Here is a 21492-nt window from a genome sequence, read left to right on the forward strand (position 1 = left end):
CAGCTCTCAGGGGCCCACAAATGCCCTGAGAAGAACAAGGTCTCAGAATGTCAGAGAAGTGGAGTGGCCACGGTTTGGAGCTGCGCACACACGTGGGCTGTGGGCAGTCAAGCCAGGCTGAGAAGGGGGCTTAGAGGCCATGCTGAGGAACACGACCCCCATCCTGCAGCCCTGGGGGGAGCCCTGCCAAGGTGAGGTGGAGTCCAGTGTTCCCGTGGGAACACCCCCTCATCTAACTCTCCTTCAGCCCTTGGTCAGCAAAGTTCGAACCTGCCTCCACCTCACTTAACCTTGTGTATGGCATTAAATTCCTCCAAGTCCAGTTTTTCTTATCTCTAGGATGGAGGTAGTAGGACCCACCTGCTAGGGCTATTTTGAGGATTAAATGAGATGTTGAAGAGAAATGTTTAAGTCTCTCTTAATTCAGAGCGTTGAGCCTGAAGCTGCCTCCTTACATGTTTTAAGACCAGCCTAAAGAATTCTCCGTATACAGTGAACTGTAACCTAAATAGTTACAGCTATGGGTACAAGAGTAGGTTACAGCTTGTTCGTAGGATACAGCTTGGGCGCTGTCCTAGGTGTGTAAACAGGCTGTAACCTACTCTTGTACCAATCACTGAATTTCAGCCAATCAAAGGTGGCCAACAGCTCAAACGCTGTTCAAAAGAAGGCAAATGCCAAGCTGTAACCAATCCAGCTGTTTTTGCATCTGACTTCCATTTTCTGTACGTCACTTTCCTTTTTCTGTCCACAAATCTTCAACCACGAGGCAGCGCCGCAGCCTCTCAGCCTTTCTGGTTTAGGGGCTGCCCAATCCGCAAATCATTCTTTGCTCAATCAAACTCTCTCAAATGTAATTTGTCTAAGGTTTTCTTTTAACGAGATAAATATGATAAAAGACATACATTTCTCCCGTAAGGACTGTGCACACCTTCCAATCAGTAGAGTGCTTACCAGTAAGAATGAAAGAAAACTGTCTGAGCAAATGCATTCCTGCAGCTTTTGTAGGTTTTATCAATATTTCATCAAAATTAGAACTCTTCTACTGCTGAAGTCTTTTTGTTGTTTCAGTTGCTTTTCAAACACTTTATATAATTGCACAAGGCATAAATCTATAAATAATATGCAAATATACAGCTTAAAATTGAACTTGATAAAAAGATTCAACAGTAAGTTTATGAGGGACTTCTGGTAACCAAATATTTCTTTTTTCTTTTCTTTTTTTTTTTTTTTTTTTGAGACTGAGTCTCGCTCTGTCACCCAGGCTGGAGTGCAGTGGTGCCATCTCGGCCTACTGCAACCTCCGCCTCCCGGGTTCAAGCAATTCTCCTGTCTCAGCCTCCTGAATAGCTGGGATTACATACGTGCACCACCATACCTGGCTAACTTTCTGCATTTTTAGTAGAGATGGGGTTTTGCCATGTCAGCCAGGCTGGTCTCGAACTCCTGGGCTCAAGTGATCCACCCGCCTTGGCCTCTCAAAGTGCTGGGATTACAGGCATGCGCCACTGCACCTGGCTGAGACTTTCTTTAAAGAGCATTTTATTCAAACTCGGAAACGGTATATCTTGATGTTTACTCTACCAACTCACTTGATTATTTTACCATTTAGATTTGACTGTAAAAGAAAAATCTCATAGTCATAGTGGCTTAAACAAGATAGAAGTTGATATATCTTTTACACTCAAGAAGTCTAGAGTTGGGATAGTTTGTGTGCCCACAGTGTCATCTTGTTCTAGAAAACTTCCTTTCCCCAACGTCATCTCAGGGCTCAAGATGGCTACTGGAGCTCCAGCTCTTCTATCTGTATTCCAGGAAAAAGGAAGAATGATGTGAAGGGTGTGCATCTCACTACATCCCCTTGGCTACAGCTTAATCACTGCCTGCCTGCGAAGGAAGCTGGGAAATGTAGTTCTTATTCCAAATGGCCACATACTTTGCTGAACATCAAGGATTCTTGTTCCAGAGTAATGAATATTGAGACTACCTCAGACTCTATCCCTGTCATCTACTTTCTTAGAATTTTTAGTAAAATGATTCCTGCTAGTTTATTTTCTGAAGACTTGTATAAAACACAATGTTTTTATTTTGTTACGTTCTATTCACAGGGAAGTTGTACTAACGCTTAACTCATTAAGAGAGTGACCACATGTAACTCAAGAGTTAAAGCACAAAAAACTTAGAAGAGTGTCTGAGAACATGTCCCACCAATGAGCTGTGGCTGGAAGGTCCAGAGGGAACATCTTCAGTTCTTACCACTAGCCCACCTGAGCCTGGGGGGCCAGCTGCACTCTACTTTGGCTCTCAAATTCCTGTGTGATCCTTTATTCCTTCCCTGCACAAACTTCTTCAGCAACTCTCCTGAGTCCAGGAGCTGGAGGGGAAGGCACGTGAGAGCAGATGCGAACAGGGAATGCAGGTCACACAACTGTGGCAAAACCCTGTGCAGCACATCTGTTGAGTGTGTTCTCCCACCCCACCCTTCTGTCCCTTCTGATCCCCAGGAGGGACACAAGGAAGCTGGCCACCCAGCCTGCTGGGGCATTACTCTGTCTGGAGCTGGCAGGGCTGGGGGTGTGACTCACTCACTGTCCTGGGTGGCCCTATTTGCCGCTCATGGTATCGTGTGAGACTCTGGCTTCGACCCGGCTTCCCACATTGACTCTGGGAAGGCACCTAGAACATCTACAAACTCAAAGCTGAACTTTCCTCAGCACATCAGGAACAGCTGGATCTGTTAAAATGTGGGAATGAAGTTTGGGAACAGATTTCCAAGGCCTTTCTATAGGGCTCTACATTTGCACATGAACCTCTTTTTTTTTTAGACAGAGTTTTGCTCTTGTTTCCCAGGCTGGAGTGCAGTGGCATGATCTCGGCTCACTGCAACCTCTGCCTCCTGAGTAGCTGGGATTATAGGCACCCTCCACCACATCCGGCTAATTTTATATTTTTAGTAGAGATGGGGTTTCACCATGTTGGTCAGGCTGGTCTTAAACTCCTGATCCGCCCGCCTCGGCCTCCCAAAGTGCTGGGATTACAGGTGTGAGCCACCGCGCCCGGCCACATGAACCTCTTCTAAGTAAATACTGACTTCCCAGCCCCTCAGATTCCTGGGAGATCAGACGGTCTGTTTAATGCTGCAGTTGTATCTTTGAAGGAAAGCCTTATGCCAGCTTCTGTTCACTCCCATCTAGCCATTGAGCCATAGAATGATTAACATAATTATTGTCCTTAACAGAAACTGTAGTTCTGTGGGAGGGTGAGCAGAAGTGACGTGTGACATCCCTGGGCTTCACTTTCTTGAGCTGGGTAATTACAGACCTTACCTTCTGTCCCACCAATATCTTCAGAACCAGGGTTTCTCCACAGTCCCTTTCAAACTAGTTTTTGCCTACTCAGCCCTCATGTTCTAAGGAATCTCCAGCCCAACTGCCAAAGAAAGCCCAGGCTCCCAACTCACGCAATGGTCGAGGACACTGCACCTGCTGCTTTGCTCATCTCCCGCTGGTGCACGAGCTCCCTGCCTTCCTAATCCCAAACAGAACCATCTTTAACCATACCCTGGCCCACTCCATCTGAAACAAGGCTTCGCCAGAACTGCTGATAGCCTCACATCCTCTTCAAAAGGTGGCTTCGGGTTGTGTGGGGATGAAAGGACACACGTATGGTGTTTACTAGCATGCAGACATTTAGTGAACCTTTGTCCCTGATTCTGTCCCCCACCCCCTAAGGCTGTGAAAAGGATCCTATTTTCCCTGCCCTGCAACAGGGTGTTGTTCCTCCTCCAACAACATGTGCTTCCAAAGCCCACACATCCCTCCCGCTCTTGTCTGCCTACAGCTTGGACTTCTCTTTCCTCACTTACGGGCTTGTCTTGCTTCTCCAGCCTCTTCACCACACATGAGGGCATTCCTGATTGCACTCCAGCTATGGGGGACCCCATTCCTGTAATCCAGCGGTTTCCAAACACGGGTGCACACTGGAGGCAGCTGGAGAGTGTCTCATACCTCCTGCTGCTTGGGCTTTATTCTAGAAACCAATTCAGGGGAATCTCTGGGGGGTGGGGCCTGAGCAATTTCATTTTAGAAGCACATCACGTGGTTCTAACGTACAGTCAGGTTCTTAGTTCATGGGCTAATCTATTTCACTTTGGTACTAAGGTGAAAAATGTGTATGAAACAGTGCTTGCCCAATTATTTTCCTTAATCTTCTGAGACAAGTGGTCACTTCATGGAACCATCACCACAATCCAGTTTTAGAACAGTTCTCAAAGAATTTCTGTATAATCACATCAAGATTTGGAGAACAATTATCACTGAATTCTAACCTCTCTACTAGCGTGAATCTCATATGAGGTGGCTGATGAATTTCATTAGTCTAGGTCTAAGTGCTTAGGCTCATCCATCCCTTTTAATTTTGTTCTGGTTCTGCCACTCACTAGCTATGTGAGCCTGAGAAATCATTTCCCCTCTTGAGTCTGTTTCCTCACCAGAAAAATGGAATGATAGGAATGTCCACTCCTCAGGGATGTTATGAGGAATGGAGATCAGAGACGTGGAGCCCAAATGCCTTTCAGTCGGATCTTTCAAGGAAACAGAGGCGTGTGGGCAGAGCCTTCCCACCACCAGTCCACATGCTACCAAGAGACAAGTCTGGGTTTCAGTCAACTCAGCCTAAATTCCAGGCTAAGTTGGGAATGAAGTTTGGGAACTTTGGGAATGAAGTGGGAAGGAAATTTGGGAACAGATTTCCAAAGCCTTTCTACAGGGCACTGCATTTGCACACGAACCTCTTCTCAGTACATACTGACCTCTCCAGCCCTCAGATTCCTGGGAGAGCAGATGGTGTCATCGTCTAATGCTGCAGTTGCAACTTTGAGGGAAAGCAAGTCTCTCTATATTTAAACTACAGTTGTCCATAGCTCACAAGCAGGAACTTCACGGTCCTTTTTATAGAATGAATAAACCTACTTCATACAGAGCAAATTTTCTGATTCAGAGCAGGTTTGTGGGTTATCACAGGTAGGCATACCTGTCTCCTCCCTGAACATAGCTTTGCACTTAAAATGGCACATAGTAACCACTCAGTAAGCATGGGCAGCCAGTGTGGTTTATTTTATTTCCTTCCTGCTGGGCACAGGAAGCTCTCACAGGGCTAGAGATCAAGCTGGCTTCCACAGAGGGTGGTCACGTGCACGTGGGCCTGAGGCCAGCCCCAGGTCAGGTCCTGATCCCCGGTCCTCAGATGCTTCCACTCAGGCTTGAAGCAGGAGTCTGATGGCAGCAGCTCCTGAGAGCCCTTTGCCAATGCCCAGCTCCATCCAGAGCCAGCCCAGCCCAGGGAGGCGGCATGGGGCAAGCGACAGGTGGCTGACTCAGCAGCAGCCATGGGGCTGGAGTGCCTTCCTGATGCCAGTGGCCAGGGCTTGTGGCGTGGGGCTCTCTGCAGTGCAGCTTACAGGCAGGCCCTGGGCGGCCAGCGCGCGAGCCGTAGTGGGGCCGATGGCTGCAAACTATAAAGACAGAAGAGAAAACAGGGCTTCAGCACACTAGCAGGGGCTGGGGCAGCAGGCGGCTGGATGTGGGCAGGGGCCGTCAGCCAGCCCTTCGGTTGGACGTTACTGCTCATGTGATGCATTTATATAAATGACAACACTGCCTGATTCGAGCCCAGCTTCTGAGCGCGCAAAATACCTCTGCATCCACGCTCTCATCACCGTCTCTCTGCCACCCTGAGCGACAGCACACTGTTCCCAGGCTCAGGTGAGGGGCAGGGACATGAAGGCCCCAGGCTGGTGCTCACCATCGTGGCTGCATCGGTGCAGTCCTTCCTCAGAAGCTCTAGCTGCAGACAGTTCTGCTTCGAGTGGCGGGGGCCCTATCTGATCAAGGGGAGGAGGGTGTGGCAGGGGCAGTGACTGAATCCCCAGGAAAGCAGACTATCAAGGTCAGGGCTCTGTGGCCACAGGGTTGGGATTTAAATCCCAGCTCCACAGGACAATGACCTTGGCCCATGGCCCGTCCTCTCTGGCCTCCATCTCCTCATCCATAAAAAGAAAAGATAACAGGACTCTTCACTGGGCTGCTGTGGGGATTAAATGAGGTGACAGGTGTGAACCACTTGGCCTGGCCCAGAGAGAAGCTCGATGACCATCATAGGCTGCTGCCTATGTTGTCATGATCCTTCCAAATCAGCCAATCCGGGGCACTGGCCTCATCCACAGGACACCTCTCTCTGAACAAGCACCACAGGCTCGATGGTTCTGTGCAGAGCCTCGCCTGGGATGGGGCACTGCTTCTGTCCCAGCTCTGCCCCTGCTAGCTGTTATTAGTACAAGTCCCTTAGCCTCTCTGTTCCTCACCTATAAAAGGGGCACAGTCACCCTGGCCTCAGAGGGCTAGTGTGGTGGTTAAATGAGAGAAGGTCCTCATCCCCTACTCTCCTCTGCATTGAGACTGTGGACCCCGAAGCTGTTTGGGAGCAGGGGAGCATCCAACAGTGGCAGCCCCTGCCCAGCACTCCGCTTCATCCTCCCTCCCAGCAAGTGAGCAGCAGGCCAGGTGGTAGTGGAGTTAACAAGCCACCTGTACCTCTGCATAACTCGGATGCTGCAGGCCTGAGGCTCCTTCCTCCAGCTGAGTCAGAACGAGGGGAGGGAGGCCACTGTCCTGCACAGGCCCCACTCCCACCCTGCCTACAGTACTGCCCTGCTAAGCACCCATTGCTTAGGAAACTCCCTGAGGAAAAAATAAAGTTGGACCCCTACCTCACACAACACACAAAAATCAATTCAAAACAGATCAAATACCTAAGTTCAGAGCTAAAACTATACAACTCCTAAAAGGAAACATAGGAATAAACCTTCAAAACACTGAATTAAAGCAACACTAAATTAATGGTTTCCTGGATACAACACCCAAAGCACAACTAACAAAAGAAAAAAACCAATAAATTGAACTTTATCAAAATTGAAAACCTTCTGTGCTTCAAAAAAATAAAAAAATAAAAAAATAAAAATAAAAAAAGTAAAAAGACAACTCACAGAATGGGAGAACATTTTTACAAATCATATGTCCGATAAAAAATTTGTATTCAGAGGCCAGACGCAGTGGTTCACACCTGTAATACAAACACTTTGGCAGGCCAAGGCAGGCGGATCACCTGAGGTCAGGAGTTCCAGACCAGCCTGGCCAACATGGTGAAACCCCATCTCTACTAAAAATACAAAAATTAGCCAGGCGTGGTGGCATGCACCTCTAATCCCAGCTACTCAAGAGGCTGAGGCAGGAGAATAGCTTGAACCCCGGAGGCGGAGGTTGCAGTGAGCTGAGACTGTGTCACTGCACTCCAGCCTGGGCAACAGAGAGAGACACTGTCTCGCAAAAAAAAAAAAAAAAAAAATTGTATTCAGAATAAGGAATTCTGGCAATTCAACAATAAAAAGACAAATAACCTGGGTTAAAAGTAGGCAAAGGATTTGAATAGATATTTCTTTAAAGAAGATATAAAAATGACCAACAAACACATAAAAAGATGCTCAACATCATTAGTCATTAGGGAAATCTAAATTAAATACATGCTGAGTAACTGCTTCAGACCCACAAGGATCGCCATAATCAGAGACAGAAAAATAAGGACGTGAAGGATATGGAGAAATTGGAACCCTCATACATTGCTAGTGACAATGCTTTAAAATGGCACAACCACTTTGGAAAATAGCAGTAATTCGACCAAATGTTAAACAAAGTTACCTTAGATCTAGTAAATCTACTCCTGGATATACACCCAAGAGAAATGAAAACTTACGTCCACACAGAAAATTGTATTTGAATGTTCAGCATTATTTAATAGCCTGAAAGTGGAAAACAATCCAAACGTCCATCAACTAGTGAATGGGTAAATAAAACGGTCCTCAGCATGTACCATTATTTGGCAGTAAAAAGGGATGAAGTACTGGTACCTGCTACAACATGGATGAACCTTGAAAACACTATGCTAGTAAAAAGAGTCAGTTACAAAAGAACACATAGTGTATGATTCTATTAATACGAGATGTCCGGAATAGGTGAATCCGTGGAGATGAAAAGCAGTTGAGTGGTTGCCAAGAAGTGGGAGGAATGAGGGAATGAGGGGTGGCTGCAAATGGGTACCGGGTTTCTCTTTGGGGTGATGATATGTCCTGGAACTAGACAGTGGTGATGGATGCACAAATTTGTGACTATCATAAAAATCATGTTGAAGTTTACATATTGGGCTGGGCATGGTAGCTCACACCTGTAATCCCTATATTTTGGGAGGCCAAGGTGGGAAGATTGCTTGAGGCCAGGAGTTTGAGATCAGCCTGGGCAACATCGTGAGACCCCATCTCTAAAAAAAAAATTTAAAAAAAATTTTTAAGTTTACATATTAAAATCATAAAAAGTAAATTTTATGGTTTGTGAATTACATCTCAATAAAGCTATTTAAAAATTTGAAAAAAAGAAACTCCCTGGGACTGGGAAACAGCAAATGGCAAACATGACTGTAGTCCTAGAGCAGGGTTACCAACAGTTTGGTGAAACGGCAGCTTTTTCACAGGAGCCTTTCACTCCTCTGTGTCAGCGAAGGCTCACACGACGGTGCCCCACAGAGCAGTACAGTCTTCCCCAGGCTAGGCGAGGGGGCCCAGCATCAATGTTCTTTCTCCATCCCTGGCACAAACTGAACGTGAATGCACCAGCCTGGCTGTGGGGGCAGCAGCCACATTCACAGCCTGGCTCTGCCACTGTGGTTAGCGACCACTATGTGTGAAGATACCCACCTCACAGGCTGCAAGGGCATTTTCCTGTACACAGGAAATTCAGTTGCTGCCATTAGTGTGGTGGTGGTGATTATGAATCTGCTTACCTACTGCTTTGGAGTGACATCTCTGTGGCATTTATAGACAAGGGCACCGTCTTCCCAAGTCAATGGTAAGTAGCAAGTTCAGGTCAGAGATCGCCCCCTCACCCCCTTTGATCTTCTGTGGTGCACCTGCATGTTGTGCAGTGCTGTACAAACAGTGGGTCCTACAGGGACTCCTGGGGAGGGAGGCTACTAGCAAATCTGAGGCCGAGCTGAGACAGAAAAGCCTAACTACCAACTCACGGGCTAGGACTGTGTCCTCTGTGAACCTTGAAAGCACCTCACTATCCAGCGCCAAGTCCCAGTGACGAGGGACGACTCACACCCCACACACAGTGCCTTCGTGGCCCCCAAGCAGTCCAGGGTCACTGTGAGCAAGGCCAGCTCTGTCACTTTCTCCTCCTCAGCAATGGCAGATTTAATGGCAGTTAACTACTGGCAGGCAGGGTAATCAATCACTGTAGGAAGAGGCGAGGGGGCTACTGAGAGCTCTCAGAGCGTCTGGAGGGCTGTAGAAACGGGTGTGACAGATGCAGGATAGGCACACGCACTCAGCCCCCAGCTGCCATGGGTGTGGACAATACAGGCAGCAGTCTATTCAGAAAGGCCTGAGTTCTTAGTTCACATGCTGAGTATCCATTTGTGCTTTTAAACATGCTTGCTTTGAAAGAAGATAGAGTATAAATCTTGTGTTCTTCCTCTAGGCAAACACTAAGAAGCCTGGGGAAAACTGTGTTAGGCTTATACCACCAGGCATCTCACAGCATTGTGTGACTCGGGGGTGGGTGGGTGGGGCAGGGGGCACTCCTACAGGTCCAGGATAGAGGCAGCATGACACACAGGGACAAGAACCAGAGCAGGACCAGCACCGTTTTACCCTTCCTGACCTGCAATATGAAGTAAGCGCTCACTGTGGACCAGCTGCCATGCTAAGCACTTTATGGGTCCTATCTCTTTAATCTTTCTTTTTCTTTCCTTCTTTTTTTTTTTTGGGCGGCGGGGGCAAGAGGGGGCAGAGATAGAGTTTCACTCTCGTTGCCCAGGCTGGAGTGCAGTGGCGCGATCTCGGCTCACTGCAACTTCAGTCTCCGGGGTTCAAGCAGTTCTCCTGTCTCAGCCTCCCAAATAGCTGGGATTATAGGCGCCGCCACCACGCCTAGCTAATTTCTGTATTTTTAGTAGAGATAGGGTTTTCATCATATTGGTCAGGCTGGTCTGGAACTCCTGACCTCAGGTGACCGCCTGCCTCGGCCTCCCAAAGTGCTGGGATTCCAGGTGGGAGCCACCGCGCCTGGCCTCTCTAATCTTTCTAACCACAAGATTCAGATATTGTTTTTCTTCCTCAGTGGCCTGTGTGAGTCCTGGGCCTTTCAGTGACTTAACACACGACTTTGGCAAGTTGTTTAACCTCTCTGGGCCTCAGTGTCCTCACCTGTAATGAGGACCACTGACCTCTTTTTCTGGATACCCACCACTGGACTGGTGTGGGAATTACGTCAGTTACTGCCCAGAAGTCCATCAACTGCTCAGCAGCTCCTGAGACCACGGCAAGGCATCACCATGGCTGACAATGTGGAATCGGTCTTCCCAGGTTCAAACTGCAGCTCTTCCTTCTCAGCAGCATGACCTGCAGACAGGCCATCTGGCGCCTCTGAAAACTGGGAAAGCAGCGCGTGCTCCCCACATGAGATGCACCTGTGAGAAGGCAGGAGAAGCCTTTTGCTCTTCCTGACTGCAGTGAGTGGCAGTTTCTGCCCTTGGGTTCTGGGTCACATCCTGCACCCTCTCCTCAGTCCCTCTGGAGCCAGTTCAAGGGTATTTCTATTACAGACACAAGAGTTGTGGTTATTTGTAGACTCATAATAAATACAGTCCCTAGTAAGTGTGAATGTAAACCCTTTAAAAGACATGAAAACGGTGACTGCTTTTAGAATAGATAATAATGGCAAACATAAGATGGGGGAAAGGAAGGAAAGGATGCTAACACCTGTACCAAGCCCTCAGCTAATTAAGGACTTTACTCAAATTCCCTCATGTAATTCTGAGACTCATCCTAAGCAGGGAAGACCATACATATGTCTATGAAAGCCACAGAGAGACAATTATTCCCATGCTGCAGGTGAGGAAATGGGCTGGGAGAAGGTGAGCAGTCTGTGCAACAGCCCAGCAGGAGGTAGAGCTGCCCTTCCAATTCTAAGGCACCTGCTAGGCCAGGGGTGTCTCATTTGACACTGGAGCCCTAGGATAATCCGTAAAGATTAAAAAAACAAACAAACAAAAACAAAAACCAAAAAAACTAATCTGAAAAAGACCAAAAGCCCATTGAATAACTTACCTTAATTTGATCGATATTGTCACCAGATAACTCCTGAATATGCTTGAGACTGTATGTGAGGCCAGAGGGACTGAAAAATGTGATGCTGGCTGGAACCCCCTGTGGGCAAGAGAAAACAAGATCAGTCCTTGCCATGAGACTGAGGAGAGACAACATTCCTCCAGCTTCGTCGGCATCGAACCCTCAAGCCAGAGGCCGCCCAGGCAGTTTTAGCACAGGCGTGGTTCCTGGTTGATGCTGGCATCTCTGCTCCAGTGAGCAGGATTCTGGTAGGGAACTGTTGGAAAGAGCAGGCTGCCATCAGAAAGGTGGTGCTGCTCCTTGGTCGCTCTGCTGGCCCCCAGGTCTGTGTCTGCCTGGCCAGAGGACATGGGCATCATGGAGCTCATATGCCCAGCAGCCTAGACAATGCCTCTAGCTCCTGTGGTCATACGGCACTGATCACACGAGGCAGTGGTGTGAGGCAGTGCTGGCTCCATCAATGCTCCCTCCCTCGGGAAGTAGAGCAGGCAGATGAGCCTGCCTGGCCTTTCTGCGTTCGGTTTGTTCTATCAGGCCCTCCCAATACCGGGCAAGACATTCAGAAGCCTGCCCTGGGAGAGGAAAGGGAGGTGTTTTACTGCATATAAATGCTGAAGACATCAAGGAACTCAAGCAAGAGCTATCCATTCTCCTGCCTGAGTCCTCCAACAGTCCCCGTGGACTCCCAAATTCAATCCAGACTCCTTGGTGGCCACTGTCAGCTCTTCCCACTATGGGCCCAGCCTCCCTTTTCAGCCTCTGCCCCTCCAGCTCCACCAGCGCTCCCATATGATGAAAAACAATGATAACATCAAGGCCACTATTTACCTCAGGCTTGCATGTATCTTCGATGCTGTACAAAAAGCTTTTTGTAAATTATCTCCTTTAACCCCTATAAAAACTTACCACTTCCTCAAAGTCACCACATTAACCTCTCCAATCAGGGAGGTTTCATAGACCACCTACCACAAGCACCTCTTATTGAAATCACTGATTTCAAACCAGCTTGCAATAGACATTTCATGAAATAACCACAAAATTGTTTCCATTCCTAATTCTAGAATCCCAGACCAACTATGTGACAGGAAAAGGCATGCAGGTGACAGCTGGAGACAGTGAAAGCACATGTAGAACCAGTATTTGTGAGCTTATGCCCCTCACCCTGTGCTTCCCCACCTGGGCACCCACCCTGCCAGAGCTCTCCCCCGAAACGCCACGTACCTGCTGGGAATAGTAGCTGTTCAGGTTCCCTTGGATTCCTGGGTGTGGAATTGTCTGATACACAGTTACGCTTTCCATGGCAATCCCTGGGCACAGTCAAAAGCAGGAAACACTTTACCACACTGGGCACACAATGGGGCCTCCGCCACCTCACAAAATAGCACCACCCTCCTGGAACCAGCTGCCTGGAAGCTGAGAGGCCAGACTCAGCAGAGAGGCCTTGAACAGCCCTCTGCAGCCTGCTGAATGCTGTGGAGTAGTCCTGTGGAAGAGGGGGCTGAGACGGCAGAAAAAGAACAAAGGCCCAGAAACCAAAGCCTTCATTTGTATCCAGGATGCCTTTTGTTCCCAGGCTTATGTAGGTTTGTCCACACAAGGCCGTCCCTAGTCACTCCATGGATCTCAGGCAGACAGGTTGCATGACACCACCAAGTCGGGGAAGGGCAGCTCTTGGGAGAGGCCTGGTGTCCAGATTCCCGGCTGTACTCCAGCTGTGCCTCTGCATGGTCACGCGCCCCCTCTCTGGGCCTCAGTGTGTCCACTTGGACATGAACTGATTAAGCGGTGGACTTTCCCACATTCCTCCCTGTGCCATTCAGTGACTCTGAACATTCCCAGGGGTTTTCAGGGCTGGTTATGAGGCACCAGGCACTGAAGGGACTTGTGCAATTTCAATCAGATACTGACTTATGAGGGGCAGCCAGATGGTAGGTGAAAGGTAGTGAAAACTCGGGCTTCTGAAAACAAAATGTAAAACTCTCTCAGAAGAAATTATGATAATTTCAGCATAAAACAGCAACCTATCGCCATTTCATATCCCCGAAAACTAAAGAAATAAACTGAAGTATCAAAACTCTGATTTATATATTATTTCTTTAAGGGTAACTGAGACCAAGCTTTCTCTTATTTTATATTGGTACTTTCCTGTTCCCGAAAAGCTAATGATTTTGCTGATCTTATTACCTGGTAGCTTTAGAAGACAGATGATATGGGTAGAAGGGATACGATCTGGCCAGGTACGGTGGCTCAGGCCTGTAATCCCAGCACTTTGGAAGGCCGAGGCGGACAGATCACGAAGTCAGGAGATCGAGACCATCCTGGCCAACACGGTGAAACCCCGTCTCTACTAAAAATACAAAAAATTAGCCAGGCACGGTGGCGGGTGCCTGTAGTCCCAGCTACTTGGGAGGCTGAGGCAGGAGAATGGCGTGAACCCAGGAGGCGGAGCTTGCAGTGAGCCGAGATCGCACCACTGCACTCCAGCCTGGGAAACAGGGCAAGACTCCGTCTCAAAAAAAAAAAAAAAAAAAAGGGATACGATCTAGCTCCAGCTCCATTTTAATATGGGGGGAAAGTTACAAGGTCTAAGGTCATCCTGGGTTACACTGCTCATGTGGACCGTTAGAGCTTCAAAACCCTGGGAGAGACAGTAACAGTCATAGTTCCATGAAGAGCTTGCCTTTGGAGAACAAGGCGTCAGGCTACATGATCTCTGAACACCTCTGTGAGGTGGGTACTATGGTTATGCACAGATAACCATATTTCACAGTAAGGATAATGATGCACAGAGAAATTACATCACTTACCTTCATTCACATAGCTAATAAACAGCAAGAGGGAGAATTCAAATCTGTTTTTATCTCATCCTAAAGCTGATACTCCAAACCACTGATACACCTTGCTCCCAGACCAACTACGTGACGGCAAAAGGTGCGCAGGTGACAGCCAAGATGTCTGAGTCAAGGATGGTGGCATGCTTCAGAGGCAAGAACTGGTTTCTAGATGCTGACAGTCTTGGGAGCCACAGCAGGTGGAGCTGGAGGGGCAGGTGGGGCTTGTGTGGCTTGGCTGGAGGGTGCTGTGTGCTATTACAAGATCGGCTACATTTGTAGACTTTCTTCTACATGTGGAACCAATTCTGTGGTTTGTGACCTCAGTTATCTGCCCAGGGGCCACCTCCACACCTCGATCTCCTGTCCTCTTGGTGAAGGACTGGAGACACACTGTGTGCTCCTAGCTTGAGCCAAACAAGCTGAGAAGAGCGGATCCAAAGAAAGGGAAGTGCAGACTACATGTCCACACTTCCCATGAGGATGGTCCCTGTGTCTCTTGGCCTGGCTTATCCAACCCAGCCCGGCTCCCTTGTGTGCTCTCTGCAGGGCCACCCACCACTTCTATCACTGCAAAGGCTACCGGTGGATCCCAAAGTGGTGAGGGATGCGGTCAGAGCATTCTACTCGCCTTTGTCCTTGAGCGCTTTCGGCAGGATTTCTCTTTTGAGGTTTCCACAGGGAAATAGAAGAGGCAGTGCTGAGGACTCCCCTGTGAATAAATAACCAGGCTTTGTGAAAACTCAGGGCCAGTGCCTGTGCACTGGGGAATGGGGAGGGGCAGCTTTGGGGAGGGGAAGCAGCCCCAGGCTCCAGGCCTGGCTGTGCTTCTAGGACTCAGTTTCAGCATCTGTAACAGGAAGAGCACCTGCTACCTTGCTGAACTTGAAGGGCTGTTTGTTATATGGAGATCCTAAGAGGTAATGTGTGCTGAGGTGCTCAGAAAATGAACATCCATGCAAACAAGTTAGCCACATTTTTTTAACTCCCTCTGATCCTGAAGTGACTCCCTAGCCTGCACTCACTATTTAGAAGGCAGGCTTTGCACCTTAACTAAGTCAGGAAGGTAAAGATCAGGCCCGGTGCTGGCTGGCACTGGGGCAAACATTTTCTACCTTTAAAGAGGCTCTGGATGAGCCAGGGCTCATGCTCAGGAGGCAGCAGGTAACCGGCAGCCAGGAGTGGCTCTGCAGTCACCTCCAACAAAGACAAGCTGACTGCCCACTCGGCTTCTAGCCACACCAACAGCCACTAGGCCAAGTGCCAAAAGGCAAATGCACAGGCCTCAGAGAGAGAAGCCTGCTAAGAACAGCCTGCCTCTCCTTTCACCACTACCTCTGCTCCCAGCATCTCCACTCTGGGAAGACTTAGAGCATTTGCAGCCCTTAACTCTTTGCAGAATAGTGAGGACAACATAGGATTTCAACGCCAACTTGCAACAATACTGTTCAAAAAAACTGATGAGTTGTCAAATGCCAGAATCTTCCCCAAATGTGAAAACAATGCATTTTAGTAGAACGAGCCATTTCTCCCCACATCCGTCCGTAAGATATAAGAAATTCTAATGGGCGTTGTTCATACACATTGCATATTTTCTCACATCCTATGATCTCTCTGATCACATCTTCTCTGGTGACTGCGATGAGAGGAAGGAGCAAAACAACCTCTTTCCATCCAGTACCATCTCCAGCAAGCAGCAGCCAAGTAACAGGAATAACTGCAGGCCACTTAATTTCAAGTTATAAAGGCTACATAGTGGTGAATGTTTTCTTTATTTAAACTGCTCTGTAAATATCAGTACCAACTTGGGAGATTGTTAAATATAGTTAAGGGATGCCTGCTGATTTCTCCCTTCCCATGTGAGGAAATGTTTTCATGCTCTGTACAGTCATCCCTAGAGACATATTTTCAAAGCCACGTTCAGGTGCAATTTTCTTCCCTGTGTCTGTGTGTCTACGTGTGTGTTGGAGAGTGCTGGGTGGAAGATGTTAGGGGCCAAAGCTCTTCCTGGGGATCCAGTAAGAAAACTACAGTCTAGTTTTTCAGCAAGCCCAGCCCTACAGGCGTGCAAGGGACCTTGGAAAGATACAGGAATCTCCCCTTGGCAGCACCTCTTGTGAGGGTCCAGTGGAGTCCTGGGCTGCTCATTCTTATCTCTGACTCACAAGGCTGGGCTGAAGGGGTACGGGGCTCCCTGAGGGCGGCTGCTTGTCTCTATCTCTCCACCACCTGTGCCTTGCAGGGAGCTTGGCTCTGCAGGCACACGGGGCCCACAAATGTCCAACCGGCTCAGCTGACTTCACTGAAAAGGCACCACCCTGTCAGCAGAAAGGAGAAAAACTTGAAAATGTCCTGGCTGAGTCCTCCTTTGCTGGTGAGGGGAGATCTGCTACAACTACATTTCCTGAAAACCCACTTCAAAAAGCCAAAGACAAAGGAGTCATGCCCTTTTGGAATATGCTTAATGCCTGTGGATTTATCTTCAGCCCCAACAGGCCAATGGGATGGTTAAGACTGACACAAAAATAGTGAATCGTGGAGCTCAGAGGCTCTGCTCTCCGTTCAGAATTCCAGGAAGGAGGCCTGGAATTCTGGGCCGTCAGGGCTGATGATGAGTAACAACCCTGAAAATCCTAACAGAGTATCATTATCACGCAGCTCAGGAGGGGGCTTGATAAAGTCACTGCAGGTAATTAAGAAAATGATTATACAAGCAGGAGGCAGACAAATGCCTAGGTAGATAGGGAAGGGTCCCCGGTAAGACCTCACTTTCAAGCCTAAAATAGCCTGAAGGCTGAAAGACCAGATTGCTGGTCCCGGATGAAACCAGTGACCCAGGGGCAGAACGTCTGCCCGTGTGTCTGCCCTTTCCCAGTTGATTATTTCTGAATAATGCTTTTTAACCAATCAAATGTTGCCTTTTCCAACACTACCTATGGCTTGCCTGGGCATCCTCGTGTGCGCACTGGGGGAAAGGGGCAGCACCACCAGGAATTCGCACCTTACGGAGGGCAGGAGCCTGGCCTCGTCAGCTCATGTGTGGTACCCCTGGTATTCCATAATGAGGAAGAAACCTGCTTGGAGAATCCCTCTCTTTGTTGAGAGGCTTGCTTTCTTTTTTTTTTTTTTTGAGATGAAGTCTCACTCTTTCACCCAGGCTGGAGTGCAGTGGCGCGATCTCGGCTCACTGCAACCTCTGCCTCCTGGGCTCGTGCAATTCTCCTGCCTCAGCCTCCTGCGTAGCTGGGATGACAGACGTGGCCACCAAGCCCACGTAATTTTTGTATTTTTAGTAGAGATGGGGTTTTGCCATGTTGGCCAGAACTCCTGACCTGGTCTCAAACTCCTGACCTCAGGTGATCCACCTGCCTCGGCCTCCCAAAGTGCTGGGATTACAGGCGTGAGTCACTGCGCCCGGCCGAGAGCTTTCCTTTCACTTAATAAATTCTGCCCTTCTCACCCTTCAATATGTCCACATGCCTAATTTTTCCTGATCATGAGACAAGAACCCAGATTTAGCTGAATTAAGGAGCAAAAAGTCCTGCATCAATTAGACTGACTTTTTAAAATGTCATCTTACTGAAGGACATGCACACATCTGTGAAACAGTAACAACTTCCAGGTTTACAACGACTTCCCCCTCTTGGGCACTGCCATGAGAATCAGTTCAAGCAGACAGTGGGCGCCTGAGCACAGACAGTAAGGATGAGGAGGCTGATCGGAGGAATGGAAGGAATGCCCGGCGGGTCTGCCAGGCTGCAGAAACTTTCCCAGTCCAGGAGGACATTTCAAATAAACTGTAGTGCAATCTTTCTGCCCACATGGTTTCTCTCTTTTCTAAAGTTATACTGTATTCTACCTTTTACCATTTAGCGTGTAATTACTTTCCCTTAGAGGAGATATCTGGAAAAGAAGGAGAATCTATCAGAACAATAAGTTATCAGATTAAATGGATTAATAGCTTTAAGCACTTACAATAGTGCCTGCCATAAAGTAGTAAGTGTTAACTAAAATAAACAGGCATAGCTATGAATCGGCCTGTTTACTACGAGCATTGGAGGTAGATTTTTAGCTTTTAAAATCAGGCTTCAAAGTTTACTGAGAAAGAAAAATCTTTAATGCCTTGGTAAAGCCAAGGTGAAGGTCCTTATTAGCAGTCAACATGGATTTTTATTTGGATATTCTAATTGCAAATGGAAGATTTATTAGGACCCATAGATATGCTGGTAATAAATTGGAGGAAATAGCAGAAGCTTTGCAAAGAATGCAGACCAGTATTCTCCCAGATAAGGTCAGAATATGTTAATGTCTACCCAACCAAGCCTTGAGTCAGTTAATTGAAACACCAATGTGATCACTCAAAAGTGACATTGATCTCTTCTGCCTTGTGTTTGCAAAGCAGGAACACCAGCCTGACGGTTCTGGGTCTTCTAATGAACAATGACTCAGAGGTTCACTTCTGTCTCCTTCCAGAACAAACTGTGGGTACAGCTCAATCTCTTCACTGAAAACAGGCAGGAGCCACCTATTCTATCAAAGAGCTAATTGTTAGCCCACCCACAGAAATAATTATTATTCTTTTCAGATCTTAATCCCACAAGCAATGTCAAGATCTACCATTTACATTTATTTCTACATTTTTAGAAGAAGGGCTTTGATACCATTTAATGCTGTGACGGTGACTGTCTAGAAACAACATTAGAAACAAAAAGCCTGGAGTCAGACAGGACCCATCTGCATCCTGTACCAGGAGCCCCTGGAGTGAACCCTTCACACCGATGTGTGGCTCCATGACCTGAGAAGCGATCCCATGGTACTGGGGCCATGTGGCACGGGGCCCAACCAGTGCTCTCTGATGTGGAAAGCTGGAACAACTGTCTGTGGCTTTCCTGCAGCTATTTCAACACCTGGCTGCATAAGAGAGTCACTGCTTGTCTAGGCTGCTGTTAAAGAGAATGACCGCCAGCAATCCACAGTCTGGAACATTCCACAGAAAGCAACACGTTGGCCATCAGGCCTTTTCCTTTCAGCTGCTTGGCCTCAGGTGCTCTTTGAATTGGCCTCCAGAGGGCTTCTCCACACTGGTGCATGGAGAGGCCTCTCCCAGGAACATCATGTGGCACAAGTGGCCAGAGAAGGACAGGGCCAACCGTCTTTACTAGCAGCAAATGGTGAACACTTTCTACCATGGATTACAGTCTCTTGAACTGTATGTTTTTAGCTTGAAAATGTCTCACAGTGCTGGCTCATGAAATGTTCTAGAGAAAGCCTAGCAGTATCTCTTTATGTATAGCCCGGGTAGGGAGGGTAGGTCTGAGATGGCACGAACTCCCAGCAGTGCAGACTGAGGCATCTGTGTGAGTCCCTGTGTGCTCCTAGAGATGAGCGGAGGCAGGGGGTCCTAGCATCCCCTTTCCCTTGGGGCTCAGGCTGGCCTCACCCTCAGGGGCTTTCCTCACCGCCTTGCCACCAAGGATGTGGCTAAACCACAGATATTACTCCAATGATTCATCAGCACAAGGGCAATCAAACCCACAAACTAGTGGGATGAGCTCCTAGAACCCACTTTCTTCACTTCAGAAGATTCCTTTGACTTCTTCACTGACGGAAGAGAATTGAGCATATTTTGGACTAAGTACCTTTTAGAAGCACACAGAGCGAAGGAAACAGGAAGAGCTTTGGAGTCAGCCAGTCCTAGGTTTGAGCCCCAGCCTAGCACTATTAGCTCTGTTCCTCTGGACAAGTTTTCCCTCTCTGAGCTCAGTTTCTTCATGAGCAAAAGCAGGTCTAGTAATCATTCCCATGTCACAGCTCAGTACCACAATACGTCAGACAATTAGACGCATGCACAAAATGCCAATGTATGTCGGACTCGTAACGGGCCCTCGGACTCCCTTATAGTATTTCTGTTATGCCCCCAGAGCCTCCAGGACCCCTGCGGAAGCTGCCTGCCAGCAAGCCCTGTAGCACACGGAGCTGTGGGAAGACGGCTCCCTTCAAGGCAAGACCTGCCACAGAGCCCCAGGCCCTGCTCTTAGATTGCGAAGCCTCTGTAGGTTTTAAAAAATGCCCTTTTGGCTGGGCGCAGTGGCTCACGCCTGTCATCCCAGCACTTTGGGAGGCCAAGGCGGGCAGATCACAAGGTCAGGAGATCGAGACCATCCTGGCTGACACGGTGAAACCCCGTCTCTACTAAAGATATAAAAAAATTAGCCGGGCGTGGTGGCAGGCGCCTGTAGTCCCAGCTACTCGGGAGGCTGAGGCAGGAGAATGGCATGAACCAGGGAGGCGGAGCTTGCGGTGAGCCAAGATCGTGCCACTGCACTCCAGCCTGGGTGACAGAGAGAAACTCCGTCTCAAAAAAAAAAAAAAAAAAAAAAAAATGCTTTTTTTACTTAAGGGATAAATTTCAGAGACATTCCTAAAATGTCCCAGGAACAAGAGAACTGGGTCCTAATCCAGTGACTGCCTTTTGGGCCCATTCCTGGCTGCAGCTTGGGATGCCCTCCCACTAAGAGGGAGCAGGCAGTGCTGTGTTCCTGTCTTGGCCCAGGGAGGACCAATCCAGCCTGAGTCTGACCCGCAGAGGCTAACGTAAGGCCCGGTGCCTCCAGGCTCCGGTCGACTCTCAGAGGCTACTCAGGGCTCCCCAGCTTGCCACCCACTGCCCCTGCCATGCCGTACTCTCCAGGAAACCCCTCTCCTTCCACGTCTCTGCTCAGTGGCTCCCTCCGAGTGGGAAGGCTTGGCCATGGCGACTGCCTAAGGGAGGGCCTACCCTTCTCAGTGGAGAGGAGGCCATGCCTTCTGTACAGACCTTTCTGAAGACCTCTGCCTTCTTTTGGAAACCCTGCCATGTTAGTTTGATACAAGAGGAAATATTTTGTTTTCCTCTGTTCCTGACACAGAGCTTCTAAAACCCTAGGACTTCCTGATAAGAGGTGAGAGGAGCATCTTTTGTCATTCATAATAAACCTCTTTTAACCATACTGGAGTTTGTGCTAATGAGGTGACTGGTGGTGGCCCCTAAAAACTTCAGGATGGGGGCTGAAGGCCAGAGGGAACCATGTGATCAAAGGGTTAGAGATGGGGTTAGTCACCAGGGGTCAATGATTTAAACAATGGTACCTACATAATGGAATCTCCACCCTCAACTATGAGTTTGGAGAGCTTCTGGGTTGGTGAACACCTCTGCGTGCCAGGAGGGTGGTGCATCACAACTCCATCGGCGCAGAAGCTCCTGTGTGCTCAGGACCCTTCCAGACCTCTTCATCTGGCTGTTTATCTGTGTCCTTACTACCTCCTTTCTAAAAATCAGTACACATAAGTGTTTCCCTGAGTTCTGTGAGCCATTCTAGCAAATTACTGAACATGAGTAGGGAGTCGTGGGAACTCCTGACTTGTAGCCAACTTGGACAGAGG

The 21492-nt window shown here is 48.4% G+C and overlaps 1 protein-coding gene across 43 annotated transcripts in view; it reads right to left on the reverse strand.

The window, feature by feature from the left end:
- Positions 1-21492, reverse strand: part of UROS (uroporphyrinogen III synthase) — a 51536-nt gene that overhangs the window by 6873 nt on the left and 23171 nt on the right. For 18 of the 43 annotated variants that reach the window (XM_077944967.1, XM_077944964.1, XM_077944957.1 and 15 more), the window contains exons 7-9: positions 14702-14782; positions 12461-12546; positions 11219-11317 (exon numbers count right to left, since the gene is read on the reverse strand). In XM_077944967.1, the coding sequence (XP_077801093.1) occupies positions 11219-11317; positions 12461-12546; positions 14702-14782 (266 nt within the window). 43 annotated transcript variants of the gene reach the window in all.

This window comes from Macaca mulatta, chromosome 9, assembly GCF_049350105.2.
Source record: "Macaca mulatta isolate MMU2019108-1 chromosome 9, T2T-MMU8v2.0, whole genome shotgun sequence".
Classification (NCBI taxonomy): Eukaryota; Metazoa; Chordata; class Mammalia; order Primates; family Cercopithecidae; genus Macaca; species Macaca mulatta.